At 48.0% G+C, this 14,827-nt stretch overlaps 1 protein-coding gene across 1 annotated transcript in view; it reads left to right on the top strand.

Moving 5' to 3' along the window:
• Positions 1 to 419: 419 nt before the first annotated feature.
• The window catches only part of CENPF (centromere protein F), a gene marked incomplete at both ends in the record, with an annotated part of 45,480 nt that continues 31,072 nt past the window's right edge, over positions 420 to 14,827 (top strand). Inside the window, 8 exons of the mRNA XM_084245493.1 lie at positions 420 to 581; positions 1,480 to 1,676; positions 3,991 to 4,112; positions 4,492 to 4,583; positions 6,791 to 7,082; positions 8,108 to 8,310; positions 12,600 to 12,725; positions 13,053 to 13,181. Coding sequence (XP_084101619.1) covers positions 420 to 581; positions 1,480 to 1,676; positions 3,991 to 4,112; positions 4,492 to 4,583; positions 6,791 to 7,082; positions 8,108 to 8,310; positions 12,600 to 12,725; positions 13,053 to 13,181 — 1,323 coding nt within the window. The remainder of the gene's footprint in view (positions 582 to 1,479; positions 1,677 to 3,990; positions 4,113 to 4,491; positions 4,584 to 6,790; positions 7,083 to 8,107; positions 8,311 to 12,599; positions 12,726 to 13,052; positions 13,182 to 14,827) is intronic.

Raw genomic sequence — 14,827 nt, 5'->3', positions numbered from 1 at the left:
AGACTGGAACCAGGTTGTGGGTCTCAGGGAAAAGCTTCCTAGATGGACCCCATGTGAGTGGGAAAAGAAGAGCATTTGCAAAATAACTTGTCCTGCGTCTTATTTGCTTCTAGGACCTACTTCCCCTGGAAACTTTTAGCAAAATACTCATGTTTGTTAGCATGATACAAACTGAGCCTAGAAAGCAGGTAGCCATGGAAGGGGAAGCCCTTCACAATCAGGGGGTGCACTTAAGCCACCTCAGAGGGATGGAGGCGGCATCATATACCTCATCTTTTGAGATGTACTTTGCCCAGCGGGGTCTTCCAGGCGGCTGTGTAGATTCATTAGTATCTGACTGGACTTTCCTCTATGCTAAGACCAGTGGTGTGCTTATTCTTTTCAGCTTTATACATGTTTGAATAAAACAGGAGTGCAAAATGAGCTGGGCTTTGGAAGAATGGAAGGAAGGCCTGCCCACAAGGGCGCTGCAGAAAATTCAAGAGCTCGAAGGACAGCTGGACAAGCTGAAGAAAGAAAGGCAGCAGAGGCAGTTTCAGCTCGAGACCCTGGAAGCTGCGCTGCAGAAGCAGAAGCAAAAGGTATGACTGGGACCTGGGTGCTCGGCGAGGTACTACAACACTGGGCATGATTTTTTTTTTTATTTTAAAGATTTTATTTATTTATACAAGAATCGGGTACAGGCCAGATGTGCGGGAGGGTGAAAGGATTCACCAGAGACAGAGCGGGGAACAGAACAGGCAGATTGACTGAAATACACTGCTGAGGGGAGCAGTGGGCAAGATAGGAGGGGTTTGCTGCACCATGTGGGATTCTCTCTGGCTGGCTGGGATCGAACCAGTGCTGCAGAGGCTGTGGACAGCTTCACAGTGCGGCGCTCAGCTGCCTGCGCCACCAGGGAGGCTCAACCCTGGGCATGATTTAGGTAACAGGTTCAACCCTCTTCGTAGTGTGTCGCCACACCCTGCCCATCCCAGCCATCCCAGAGCACCCACAGCCCTCCACCACAGTCTACAGGGCTCCCTCCCTATGGGACTCCGCCCTTCCCCTCTGGTAACCTGGGCTCTACTGCAGGCTCCAAGGGTTTGCTTTGGTTTGGCTTTGCCTCCTCCTTTGTGTCTTTATATTTTGCATAGGGGCAGAACCATTCAGCATTCATTGTTCTTCTTGTGACTTAGTTTGCTTAGCTTCATCCCCTCCAATTCTATCCTTGTGGCTGCAGATGGAAAGATCTCATCCCTTAACAGCTAACAACTTGCTCCAGGTTCTTTGCACGGACACTCTGCCCAAAGCAAGGAGGGAAGAAAGTTCCTCTCTGCCCTCGCTCTGGCTGTGGGCCTCTCAGATTTCTGTGTTCATGGTGCACTGGCAAGCAGGTTATAGCAGCCCTGACTCAGAAAAATAGTCCTCAGGTTTTGGAATACTTCTTGGCCAGTTCATGAAGTGAGAGACTGGTTTCCCCCCTCCTGGTCCTGTTAGGTGGAGAATGAGAAAACCGAGGGGATAAACCTGAAGAGGGAGAACCAAAGCTTGATGGAGATATGTGAGAATCTGGAGAAGACGAAGCAGAAGATTGCTCATGATCTTCAGGTCAAGGAATCCCAAGTGAATTTCCAGGGAGGACAACTGAACTCGAGCAAAAAACAAATAGAGAAACTGGAGCAAGAGCTGAAGAGGTAAATTTTGTTGGGATGGGATGGGTAGGGGTGTGGCTCGTGTGTATTTATTAGCTGCTTTTCTCTTTTACTCTTATAATCTGATCGTCACACATTACAGTATTTCTTCATCAGGGAAGTTAGTGATGATTTGAGGAAAGTGAATCTGTTCAGTTCTGCCTGGCGCTTGTGCAGGCACATGCCCATCCACTGCCAATTAAACAGCTCCATGTGCCCGGCACTGTGCTGGTCACTGGCTCCTCAACGATAAGTAATGCCAGGCTGGCTGCAGTGCGTTCTGAAATGATGGAGGAAGTTAAATGTGGCTTGTGCCCATGCTCTGTTGCAGAGAATGCGAGAGAGAGACTCAGGAATTATGTAAGGACCCAGGAGCATGTGGGCTCCGGTTAGGTTGGAGACCAGGATGATCTAGTAGGGCCAGTCTCTAGGGCTATATAGATTTACTGTTTAATCTTCTGGATGTAAACACTGAAAAGGTGATCAGGAGGCTTCATGCTTGATTTTTGCCAGGGTCATGGGGCAGAAGACGGTGGAATAATTGGGGGTACTGAGGAGAGAATGATGGGGTCTTATGCTGTGAGGCCAGGCTGGAGCGCGAGAAAGTGAAGGCCTGCGGGGGTCCCTGCTGTCATTCTCTCTTCCATCTTCAGCATCACAGAACCATGCCTGTTTTAGTTGACATAGTCTTGTTTATGAGGTCTATTGAGATGCTTATGAAACTTTATAAATGATGTGAGCTTGAGACTGTAAAGACTTGAGCATAGTTGTCTATAAAAACTGTAAATTACAAAAATGGTTGCTTGTAGTTTTTGAGTCCTCGTCAGAACCTCCAAGGCAGGAGCTTCGTTTCCTTTGGCGGCCACTGATCAGGTTTCAGGAAGGTCCTGGGCGGGTCAGGTTGTTGATCAGAAGCTGCTGAGTCTTGGCAAACTCGTTGATTAAACCTAGTAGAGAGCAGTTTTTCCATGCTTTCTGTGTTGTGCTACTTAGGAGAAACTGAAGATCTAGAGAATAGCAGTCTGGTAAACCTTAGCAGTTGATAAGCTTTTATTTTTATTTATTTATTTTTTTTAAGATAAGGGTAGGGGAAGGGGTTGGATGTGAATCTGAACGGGGACCCAGTCCTGCTTTTGCAAGGCTGTTCCAGATTGATCCCTGGAGTCGGCAGTCTGTCCCGCCTTGGGCTCTTGACCTGTGCTGCCCAGTAGGGTGACTGCTGGCTGCATGTGGCTTCTGAGCCCTTGAAGGGAGGCCACTGCAAATGGAGATGTGCTTGATCTCGAGAAAGTGGTCCAGGTTCTGATGATGGAGCACCGAGAAATGCGCAACAGCATTTTGGTGATTTTTGTACGACAATGATTTGGTATAATATAATAACTTTTATTTATAAATGGAAATGATAGTTTTTTTGAAACACTGGGTTTCATCTGCAGATGAAACTCACTTATTTCTTCTTCTGTCATGTTACGGAGACACTTGTGTTGGACGGTGCTGTCACTCCTGCCGCCAGCCTGACCGGTGATCTGATTCGCTGGGCAGTATTTCTGGCTTGTCCTCTGCTCCTTCTCTCCTGGGCACAGATCTTGTTGTGAGCTGTGTGTCTGTGGCAGAACTCGGTCTTGTCATTAGCTATCCTGACAGGCATCCCTTTAGTTTCTGTGCTAAATGAAAATCAGAGACAGCAGGGAGGGGCAAGAATTGAGTCCTTTTTTAAGCTCAGAACACATGTGGCAGGGATACTTGTGCATGCACATGGCATTTAACTCCCTGTCTCTGCTTTTTGTTTCCAATCCCCTCTTTTCTAGATGTGTTGTTACACCCTGACTTTATAGCTGTTTCAGAAATGTCGTGTAATACATGGTGTGTCAGTTTACTTTTTACAGTGACTTAATATCGTGCGTGGTATCGTCATACATACTCACAATTACAGCAGATGCTTCAGCAACACACATTTATCCCATGTTTTTGAAATTCTAGATTCTTTTATGTCTCTGTATCTTTCTGTGCTCCACACATTAACAATCGCTTGGAATGTATCCCTAACTCCCAGCTCTTCTTTGCTAATGTGATTTTTAAAAATCTTTATTAGAGCCCTTATAACATGGTAAATATTGGTGTACACATTTTTTTCCCTAACTTGGTTGAACTCCTTTGAAGATGGAGCTGAATTCACCTGTCACTTAAGTTACTTCTTATTAAATGTCTTGGAAGGATGACATGGTAAGAACTCTTAGGGTGGCTTTATTACTCTCTGGGGAGCTGGTATTGGTATTTGGTAGTTTTTGCTCTGATTTGGTCTTCTCTTTCCTAACAGGTGTAAATCTGAACTTGAAAGAAGCCAACAGGCTGTCCACTCTGCAGATATCTCGCTGAATCCTTGCAGTACACCCCAAAAAATGTTTGCAACCTCACTAACGCCAAGTCACTATTATAGTGGTAAGGGTTTCCCACTTGGTTTAAATAGCTCTGAGATTTTTATTCTGCTAAACCTTGAATTAATCCAACTTTGAATTTAGTTCTCTTTTGGGTTGTTAAAAAAACGTCACCACCTGTAACCCAGGCATTTGTATGTCTGTGGAGCCAGGTTCTGCTGCCAGGTTAAGCCTTTAAATTTTTGACATCGCTTTCTGTGGTGTGTTTTAAAATAATGCAGCTGCAGAATCCTCAGAGTACCTGCATTTCCGTGTGTTTTGATGGCTGAGTCATTTGGTCCATATCTGTTGCCCTAAACAAAATGTTCTATTTGTTGCACCAAGATACTTCCTTCACACAATCAATGATGGAAGTAAAATCGTATTTCCCTGCCTGTGTTCAGGTTCCAAATATGAAGATCTGAAAGAAAAATATGACAAAGAAGTGGAAGAACGAAAAAAACTAGAGGCAGAAGTCAAAGTTTTGCAGGCTAAAGTAAGTTTACTGTGAACCTTGGACTAGAACATGCAGTGGACAGAGGTCTGCTGGTGGAGGCTAGAATACGATGGGAGGAGAATATGCTTTAAACAGGACTGACACATTTTCCTTCCACTGGGAAAAGAACGTTATGATTATTTTTTGGTTTTACAAATAAGTTGGATTGAGTAGATAGAGTAGGACAGTTGGTTTATCCCCAAACATTAAGTGTTCGTTGAATCCATCAGCCATGCCATTATTCCCCCGCTAAGGGTAATGATGAGAACAGGTAGGGAGAAGGCAAGGAGACTCTCTTTGCCCCCTTCTTGTTCTCTGTCCTGTTAACAGTGTCACGGGCTCTAATGACTGTTATTTAGGAGATTTTTATTTCAGAGGAGAACATTATCAGTATCCTCTCCCAGTTCTTGCAAATAAGCTGCTGACAAGGATTTAAACTCCTTTTTGTTCTGGGTAAACAAGCAGAGAGAGGTAGGTAAAGAGAATAAAAGTCAATAACAGAGACAGAATGTAGGGCTAGAACCATCTTCTAGTTCAGGGACTGGCACTGGAAACCCCTGGTGCCTGCAGATGTAACCTCTCCCATCTCTTACAGTTATTTGCTTAAGCAAACAAAGCTCCCAAAACATCCCAATTTGACACAGAATTGGTGCATTTTTTTTTTTTTTTAAGATTTATTTATTTATACAAGAATCGGGGTCCAGGCCCGGAGGAGGGTGAGAGGATTCACCAAAGACAGAATGGGAACAGAACAGGCAGACTGATGAAATACACTGCTGAGGGGAGCAGCAGGCGAGACAGGAGAGGTCTGCTTCGCCATGTGGGGCCCTCGCCGGCTGGCCGGGAACAAACCAGTGCTGCAGAGCCTGTGGACAGCTTCATAGTGCGGCGCTCAACTGCCTGCACCACCAGGGGAGGCCCTGGTGCATTTTTTTTTTTTAAGATTTATTCATTCCTGTATACAAGAGCTGGGGTGCAGGCCAGAGATGTGGGGGGTCAGGGGATTCACCAGAGACAGAGCGGGGATCAGAACAGGCAGACTGAGAGAAATACACTGCTGAGGGGATCAGCGGGGAGACAGGAGAGGTCTGCCGCGCCATGTGGGCTGCTCCCTGGCCAGCCAGGGATAGAATGCCTGCTACAGAGGCCGTGGACTGCTTCACAGTGCGGCGCCCAATCCCCTGCGCCACCAGGGAGGCCCAGAAATGATGCATTTCTGCTAAACATAAGATGTTTATGAAGTGGCATAATTCAGCAAGCAGCATCATTGTGCTTCATCCTCCAGCTCAGTCTTGGGCGTCAGCTCTGCCCCTGACATTGATTCCTTGAGTCATTTTGTGGAGAAATGTGAGTTTCCATAAAATTTAAGCCTTCCATGCCTCCTCGGTGGCGCAGCGGTTGAGCGCTGGGTTGCAAAGCGGCCGGCAACCTCTGCAGTGCTGGTTCGATCCCCGGCCACCGGGCAAGGGTCCCATATGGTGCGCAGACCTCTCCTGCCGCCCGCTGCGCCCCTCAGCAGTGTACTTCGTCAATCTGCCTGTTCTCTCCGCTCTGGCTCCGGTGAATTCTCTCACCCTACCGCGCTTCTGACTGTACCCAGTGCTTGTATAAATAAATAAATAAATCTTAAAAAAAAAAAAAAAAAAAAAGCACCTTCCCTGTGGCTACAAAAAAATATAACACAGCGCCGGCACCCAGAGATTTGTCAGAATAGAGGCAGAGAGTTCGAAAGAGAAACTCAAATCTATGAAAAATTCATAGGCGTGTATTATATAACACAGATATTTTGGGGGAGTGGCATTGTGGGAAGTGATATTCTTTGAAAGTTCTTTCTTTTGGGGTCCTATTTAACTTTCATTTTCTTTGTGCAAAACTATAAGGACAAAGGGAAACCAATTTCAGAATTCAGCATGGCTGTGAATACTCACATGCTGAATGGAGGGTTTGAGCAGTGCAGCTGAAATGCAAATAGTGAGCCCTTCTTAAATAGATGGGTCCTCCGAGGGCATGCATTTAACCTTCAAGACTGAAGTCTGACCACTAGAAACTCCCCTTCCTGGGGCTTGGACTTGACAGTGGTCCTCTGATCTTGGCAAATCTTTCTTGGAACACAGTGGAAGTGTTAACTTCTTGGTCATTTGGTTTTATGTCTACTTGAAAAAATAGCCGCGAATATGGAGATTTCTAAAGAGCTTCTGTGTTTGCAGAGAGCAAGCCAGCCTCTCCTCCAAAGCACCATGAATCACCGTGACATCGCTAGACACCAGGCGTCCTCATCCGTGTTCTCCTGGCAGCAGGAAGCTACCCCCAGCCGCCTCTCCTCCAGTGCCCTGAAAACGCCCAGCGGGAGAGAATTCTCTGCATCTCACTTTTCTGCGGAGTGCGAGGGGACTCCGAGCAGATGGACTTTGCAAACAGGGAAGAGAGATACTAATAGTGGTTTCTGTGAGAATTCCAGCAATTCTCAACTTTTGGATCAATTAAAGGCCCAGAATCAAGGTAACTTCTTGACCTAATTTAGCTTAAATTTCCGTGAGGGTAATTTCAGACTTCATCAGTCCTGGAAAGTGCGGAGGAGTCAGTGGTCGCGTCCAGGTGGGGGTGGGGCTGTGTTCTTGATATTTCGAGGCCTTGCCACTGGGAATGTGTCTGTCTGCTGACAAGCTGGACAAGAAGCGCTAAACTGTCTTTTCAACAGGTTGGGGCTCCCCACGCTTCTCCTTGGCCCCTCTGTATGTGGGGAACCAGCCTGTGGCCTGGCCCAGCCTGGCGGAGGTTGGGGGGAGGGGGTCGGCAAAACAGCCTGGCCCTGCGCTGCAGGCGTCTGTATGGGAGTGAACCTGTAACCTTGTCTGCTGCCCCTGCTGCTGCCGACGGCCAAGGGGACCAGGTGGTGCTTGGATCCTCTCTGCAGACTCTGATAATTTCCAGTGTGTGATATATTGAAAACCACCCTCCATGTTCATTGCTGAGGCCCAGCTTTCTGCCAGTGCCTTTGGAACTGATACTGTGTGTGTGAGGAAAAAAAGGGAAAAAAAATGATTGTTAATCTTGGCAGTGTGGGAGGCTCACACGGTCTTGATCTTTAGTGGAGGTGAAGCGCCCAGAGAATGCGGGAGGCTTAGTTTTTCAATGCTCAGCTCTCATTTGCATCTATACGGGCACAAAACAAATATCAGCTTGGCAGTGTACAAACCCAGGCGGCGATTTTAACAAAGGGTGTGAGCTATGCTGCATTTTTGTTGCAGCCTCTATAAGGCTCACAATTTCAGAATAGCATTTTTCTCTCTCAAGTTTTCTGTGAAAATATAAGAAAATTTCTCCTGTTTTGATAGACTACTTGAATACAAATGAAAAAAGAGACTGAACATTGGCATGAAATCCTCTTAAAGCAGCTTGTGTTTAACGTGACTTGATGTTTGTCTCGCTGAGCACATCAGAGCTGGTACAGTGCTGAATGTAGTTGTAAATATTTTGCGAAAAACGTGCATTAATCGAAGGCTATTTTTTGTTTGTGGTTGAAGAGTTATGGAGCAAGATTCAAGAGTTGGAGCTACGTCTACAAGGACAAGAAAAAGAGCTCAAAGGCCAAGGGAATAAATTCCAAGAACTCCACCTCCAACTGGAGAAAGCGAAAGTTCAATTAACTGAAAAAGAGAAAGTTTTGAATAAAAATAGGGATGAACTAGTGAGAACCACGGCCCAGTATGACCAGGCCTTCAGCAAGGTACGTGGCTTCTCACAGGTCAGTGACACGCCTCCATGTTCTGGGTGTGTTTTTGTTTTTTTTTTTTTTAAAGATTTATTTATTTATGTATACAAGCACTGGGGTATAGGCCAGAGATGCAGGGGGTGAGAGGATTTACCAGAGACAGAGTGGGAAACAAAACAGGCAGGCTGACTGAAATCCACTGCCAAGGGGAGCAGTGGGGAGGCAGGAGAGATCTGCTGCGCCGTGGGTGTCTCCCTGGCCAGGAATTGTACTCGTGCTGCCGCAGCTGCAGATTGCTTCATAGGTTGTGTCTTAAACCCTTGCGCCACCAGGGAGGCCCTCTGGGCAGTTCTTTGGGTAAAGTACTTAACCCTCACTCTGGGAAACGGGCTGATCCCTTCACTAGCAGCTCTGAGGCAGTTGACCTGGGGAGTTCCTGTAGAGTTGGGTGGATCCAGGGTCAAGTTCAGACTGCCCTTCGCCTAACTGACTTTGGACAAGTCACTTACGCCCTTACCCTGCAGGGCCCTTTCCCTGGGGAGCTGGGGTCGGTAAGGAGTAAGATGGTGTATACGCGGCACCTGACCCATATACTGGAAAGAGGGAAGAGTTTTAGGACCAAAGAAAGAATTTATCTCTGTCCTTTGGATCCAGTGTATCTGCTCCTGCCACTTAGTCTTCTTTAGGCTCTAGTCCAGGCCAAGCTACTCAGCCTGTTGGTTGAGGGTTTGTGTTGCTTTGGCCTAAACCATTCTCTTTTTCTAGGCCCAGTGTTGTTCTGCTCTTTGCCTTTCTCTCTGGCTCGTCCTCACTTGACGTCTTCTCCATCAGTGCAGTGGGGAAGCTAAGTTGATTTTCAAATATTTGAATGAGCCTTTGATCTTTGGAATAAACTGCTTGCTCACGATGTTTCTATAGTTTCCTGATTTGCTAATTGTCCCGGATTTGTGTGTGTTCACGAGAGATTGGTCTGCTGGTTTCGTTTTTTTGGTCCTGTCAGTTGTTTCATCAACCATGGTGTTAGTACTGATGCCCTTGTCACAAGCTTGTTGTCGAGACTGAGGTGACTCTTGTAAAGGCGTTGCTGTGGCACCCGGTGTGCTGTGAACGTACGGTGATAATATTACACTGAGTTCCTTGTTATCATAGCTCATTTTCAGTTGAAAATGAGTGAGACTTTCCTGCATATGAGAATCCTACTTACCCTGCTGCGTGCACTGGCAGGGTCGGCGTGACGAGTTACAGGGTGCCAGCTCTAGCTTAGCAGGTGATCCAAGGCCTCACCAGGACCCCGCCCAGCACACTGCTCCCTGGCTTTCATGAGGCCCTCCCTCCCCTCCAGGCCCTAACCCAGCTTGTCTAGTGCTTTCTGGCTGCATTTTTCCCAGTGAGGGAATCTACCTAACTGAAAATTCAGTTCCCTTCTCTCCATCTTGCCTTGAGGGATGTTATTATGACCTTGTCAGATCTGTTGCTGAAATCAAGTTATCCTTGATTTGTGCCATTCCCTGATCTCCCATTGGAATCACCTATTAAATGAAATGGGGATAATTTAACCAAAATCAATGCTGTATTTTTTTTAAGATTTTTTATTTATTTATACAAGAACTGGGGTACAGGCCAGAGGCATGGGAGGGTGAGAGAATTTACCAGAGACAATGCAGGGAGCAGAACAAGCAGGCCGACCGAAGACACTGCTGAGGGGAGCAGCGGGCGAGGCAGGAGAGATCTGCCACGCCATGTGGGTTTCTCTTTGGCTGGCCGGGAATTGAACCCTCGTTGCAGAGGCTGCGGACAGCTTCATAGCGCTGTGCTCAACCCGCTGCACCACCAGGGAGGCCCAAAGCTGTATTCTTTAGTGGGTATATGCTGTTTCTGGTATTTTCCTTTGTGAAGTGATTACTAGTGTGTGGTCCACGAGACTTGGCCTCAGGTGGAAGTGGGGTGGGGTGGCGAAGGGGGCAGGCAGCAAAACTGAGTGCATTACCAAAAGTGCTAAGAGCACCTTGTTTTCAAAATCTTGAGACCCAGACACATTTTTGGAGTATTCTGGAGCGATCCTGACACCTAGTGGTCATGTTCTCCTGGTGGATTGTTGTCTCTTTCAGAATGTCTAGAAAAAATTAATAAAACTCAAATAGTACCGGGCCTCCCCGGTGGCGCAGCGGTTGAGCGCTGGGTTGCGAAGCTGCCTGCGGCCTCTGCGGCGCCGGTTCGATCCCCGGCTGCCTCCCCGGCCACGGAGGAGGGTCCCACATGGCGTGCAGACCGCTCCTGCCGCCCGCTGCTCCCCTCAGCAGTGTACTTCAGTCCTTCTGCCTGCTCTGCTCCCCGCTCTGGCTCTGGTGAATTCTCTCACCCTCCCGCGCTTCTGACTGTATCCAGTGCATGTATAAACAAAACAAACAAACAACCAGCAAACAAATAAATAAAGCATGCCTCTATTACAAAAAAAAAAACAACAACACTCAAATAGTACCAGTGGCCCCTTTTTTAAAGATTTATTTATTTATGAATACAAGAACTGGGGTAGAGGCTGGTGACTCTTTTTTAACAGCCTACTGTCTCTCCAAGAAAGATGCCTCAGCTCTTGGGTCCTCTGTGGAATGTTGCAGTTTGGGGGAGGGGCAGCAGAGGGCGCCAAGTGTTGGAGCCTCTTTTTCCCTGAACTGTTCACCATCCCTAGGCTTTAGCTGGGACCCTCTGGGGCTTGCTCTGTTTGGTGCTTGTATCCCCGGCCAGCACAGGGCTGGGCAGAGAGTGGGCTCCCGATGAGTATTTGTTGAATTCATGTCCCCGCTTGATGAAGTGGCCTTATCATCTCAGTGGATTAAAGGGAGCCTGTGGCTCATTATTTTACTTTTTGAATTTGGTATTTTTAATGTCCTGATATTTGCAGACTCATGTAACTCTTAATGACCATTTTGTTTTTTCACTTCTAGCTGCTTTGAAATTGGCCCTGGACTGGCCTTCCGGCAATGTCTCCCGTGGGGTTTTCTTTTTCTATTACTTCTCTGTTAAATTTCTAATATTTCTAATAGTTCTAGATGAGACTGTGAGTTTTAGGGTCATATGTTAGTAGGGAGAGTTGTCAAGTTGGGGCCCATCCTTCAGGCCCAGAGTTCTCCTGGACAACCCCAGGTCCTTAAGTTCTTTCTGGACTTGGCGCTGGGCAGGGTGGCTGTGGGGTCACCGCCACATGACGGGGAGATTCAGAGGGTGGGACCACCATGCCAAGATCTAAGACTGTTTCAGTTCAACTTCATTTTCCAAGAGCACCCTGCATTTTTTTTTTTGGTAAAGATTTTATTTATTTTTGCATAAAAGAACTGGGGTCTAGGCCAGAGGTGTGGGTGGTGAGGACTCACCAGAGACAGTGGGGAACAGAACAGGCGGATCCACTGAAATACACTGCTGAGGGGAGCAGTGGGAGACAGGAGAGGTTTGCTGCGCCCTGTGGTAGGTCCCTAGACGGGGATTGAACTCAGGCCCTGGTGGTGATAGCCTGAGACTGAACTCCTAGACCACCAGGGAGGCCGCAAGCACCCTAAATTCTCATATAGTTTTAAGATTTATTTTAAAGATAGCTGGCTACATAAAAAAAGGTAAAAGTATATTCTTTGCATTGCTTATGGAAATTTGGTTAAAGTCCTTGCTGACGTTTTTGGAAAACTTAAGGTGTCATTGTGGCCACATAATGCAAAGAGGTATTACAGTACTTAAAATTTCCACAAAATTTCTATTATGCTTGAAGCAAATTACTCTCCGGATTGCGGGGTCCCCACATAATCAGGATGCCCTTGGTGTCGTGTGTTGGGCTTCACCCCCTGTAGCACAGGCTGGGTTGTCCTGAGTCTGTGGTTTTACAGTTTGGCTATTTTTTTTTTTTTTTAAGATTTATTTTATTATGCATACAAGAACTGAGATCTAGGCCAGAGGTCTGTGGGGTGAGAGGATTCATCAGAGACAGAGTAGGGAACAGAACAGGCAGATCTACTGAAATACACTGCTGAGGGGAGCAGTGGGAGAGTCAGGAGAGGTCTGCTGCATCATGTGGATAGGTCCTTGGCTGGGAATTGAACTCGTGCTGCAGTGGCTGCGGATAGCTTCATAGGTTGTGTCTTAACCTCTTGTGCCACCAGGGAGGCCCCGAGATTGGCTAATAGTTTTAAAGCAACTTTTTATGAAATAACAATGTGGAAACTCAGTGGTCACCTGGAACCAGGTGTTTGGCAGCCTTACTGGACCTCATGCGCTTGCATCCTCCTCTGCTAACTCTGTTCCGTGTGGCTTTGTGTCGCCAGTGCACTGCCTTGGAGCAGAAGCTGAAAAAGCTGACTGAAGATTTGAGTTGTCAGCGACAGAATGCAGAGAGTGCCCGCTGCTCCCTGGAACAGAGAAGCAAGGAGAAAGAGAAGGAGTTTCAGGAGGTAGGTGAGGGGCAGGAGGGGTTTGTCCGGGAGGCTGAGGACACCCTGGGTGGGGAGCCACTGGACCGGATCACTGGTGTCCCGCCTCTGCAGCTCCCCAGCCTGGGGAGCCCACTCACCCTGCAGGGTGCGTGTCTCCGTCTCTGCTGTAGGAAAGCCCACTTTGGGGTGAGCTGAGTTGAGACCGTCAGCTCAGTTCTGTCCTCTTTTGCCCCCCCACCCCTCCCTGAGCAAATCGGGGAGCTGGAGCCATTAGCCTGGCAGTGGGGGCACCTGGCCCGGCCTCCTGCTGTGGTGTCTGCTCTGACCGGACGCCGTGCTTTCCAGGAGCTCTTCCGGCAGCAACGGGCCTTGCAGTCGCTGGAGCAGGAGGGCACCCAGGTGAAGGCCAGACTGACACAGGAGCTGCAGCAAGCCAGGAGTGCCCATGATGCCCTGCAGGCCGACCTGGACCGAGTAGGTGAACCTCCCACCTCCCCAGCCCTTCCTTTTGCTCCTCCTGCCCTGCTGACCTGTGAGGGTGCCCTCACCCTGCTCGTGGGCCAGACCCAGGCCAGCCCTTGCTGGGCCTGGTCTCCTCCTTGAGAGAAGGGGCAGAGGGCGAGGGTCTGGGGTCTGAAGATGTGTGAGGCCTCTGTGTCCTGTGGTCTGGGCCCCGTGAGCAGGTGGGGCTATCCCCATGCATTGCCTGGGGACTGCTCACCCTTGCTCTGCAGCCAGCTCTTGGGGAGCACCGGCTCGTAGCTCCTGGGGCGGCGGCTCCCTCTGCAGTCCCAGGGCCAGCTGCGTGCCCTGGCCTCTCCGTCTTCACACATCTGGTCCTACTCATCCCAGCCAAGAGCAACTCCTTTCTTCAGGCTGCTCTGGCCCGGCCTCCTTGGCATCATCTCTCATGCCTCAGAGTAGCCATGGAGATGCACTGACTCTCCTGGGTTTTTTAAATTTTGAAAGGCTTTTTTCCCTAATTGAAGTGCTGCTGGCTCAGAGCATTCTGTGGGTTTATGGCTGCATCGTGCTTCTTACCAGGGGCGGTTCAGCCACCACTGTACAACGGCCCCTTTTGACATTTTTGCGTTAAGCCACAAAAATCTCTAGAGAGCAAATGTACAGCCGAGAATCATTAGAGGTGAGTTCTCTTGCACCATTATGTGTATCGAGCAGGATCTAAGAGCTACGCCGGAAGCTGCCACACATCTCTTGCCCCTGCTACCTGCTCAGGCATCGAGTTGCACCACGTCCAGTGCTCTGTCCAGCCTCATCCTCACTGGTCACTTACAGTCTCCTGGTAGGGCTCCCTGCTTCTGTACTGGCTGCTGTTGGTCTGTCTTCAGTCAGTGGTGGAACTGAGACTTTATTTTATTTGTTTATTTATTTATTTATTTGTTCATGCATTCATTTATTTATTTTTAAAGATTTGCTTATGAATACAAGCTGGGGTACAGGCCAGAGATGTGGGGGGTGAGAGAATTCACCAGAGACAGAGTGGGGAACAGAACAGGCAGAATGACTGAAGTACACTGCTGAGGAGAGCAGCGGCGAGGCAGGAGAGGTCTGCTGCTCCATGTGGGTTGCTCCCTGGCCGGGCGGGGATGAAACTCGCGCTTGGAGAGGCTGCGGATTGCTTTATAGTGTAGTGCTTAACCCCTTGTGCCTGCAGGGCGGCCCAGGAGTGAGACTTTAGATGTGACTGGGTCATATCACCCCCGTCTCTTTGGAATTGATGTTTCTGTGTCCTTTGGGTAAATACCTAGGAGTGGAATGGCTGGATCATATGGAAGCTCTATGTTTAGTAGGTCCAGAAATCTCCACATAGCTCTCTCCATAGTGGTTGGACCAGTTTGCACTCCCACCAACAGTGCAGAAGAGTTCCTTTTTCTCCACAACCTGGCCAACATCTGTTGTTGCTAGTTTTTTAGAATGTGCCATTCTCACTGGTGTAAGATGGTATCTCATGGTAGTTTTGATTTGCATTTCCCTGATTGCAAGTGATGTTGAACATTTTTTCATATGCCTATTGGCCATTTATATTTCCTCTTTGGAGAAGTTTCTTTTTAGCTCTTCTGCCCATTTTTTGACTGGATTATTTTCTTTGTTTTTGTTGA

The sequence above is a fragment of the Talpa europaea genome (assembly GCF_964194135.1).
Source record: "Talpa europaea genome assembly, chromosome: 10".
Lineage (NCBI taxonomy): Eukaryota > Metazoa > Chordata > Mammalia > Eulipotyphla > Talpidae > Talpa > Talpa europaea.
This window is presented reverse-complemented; position numbering and strand designations above follow the sequence as displayed.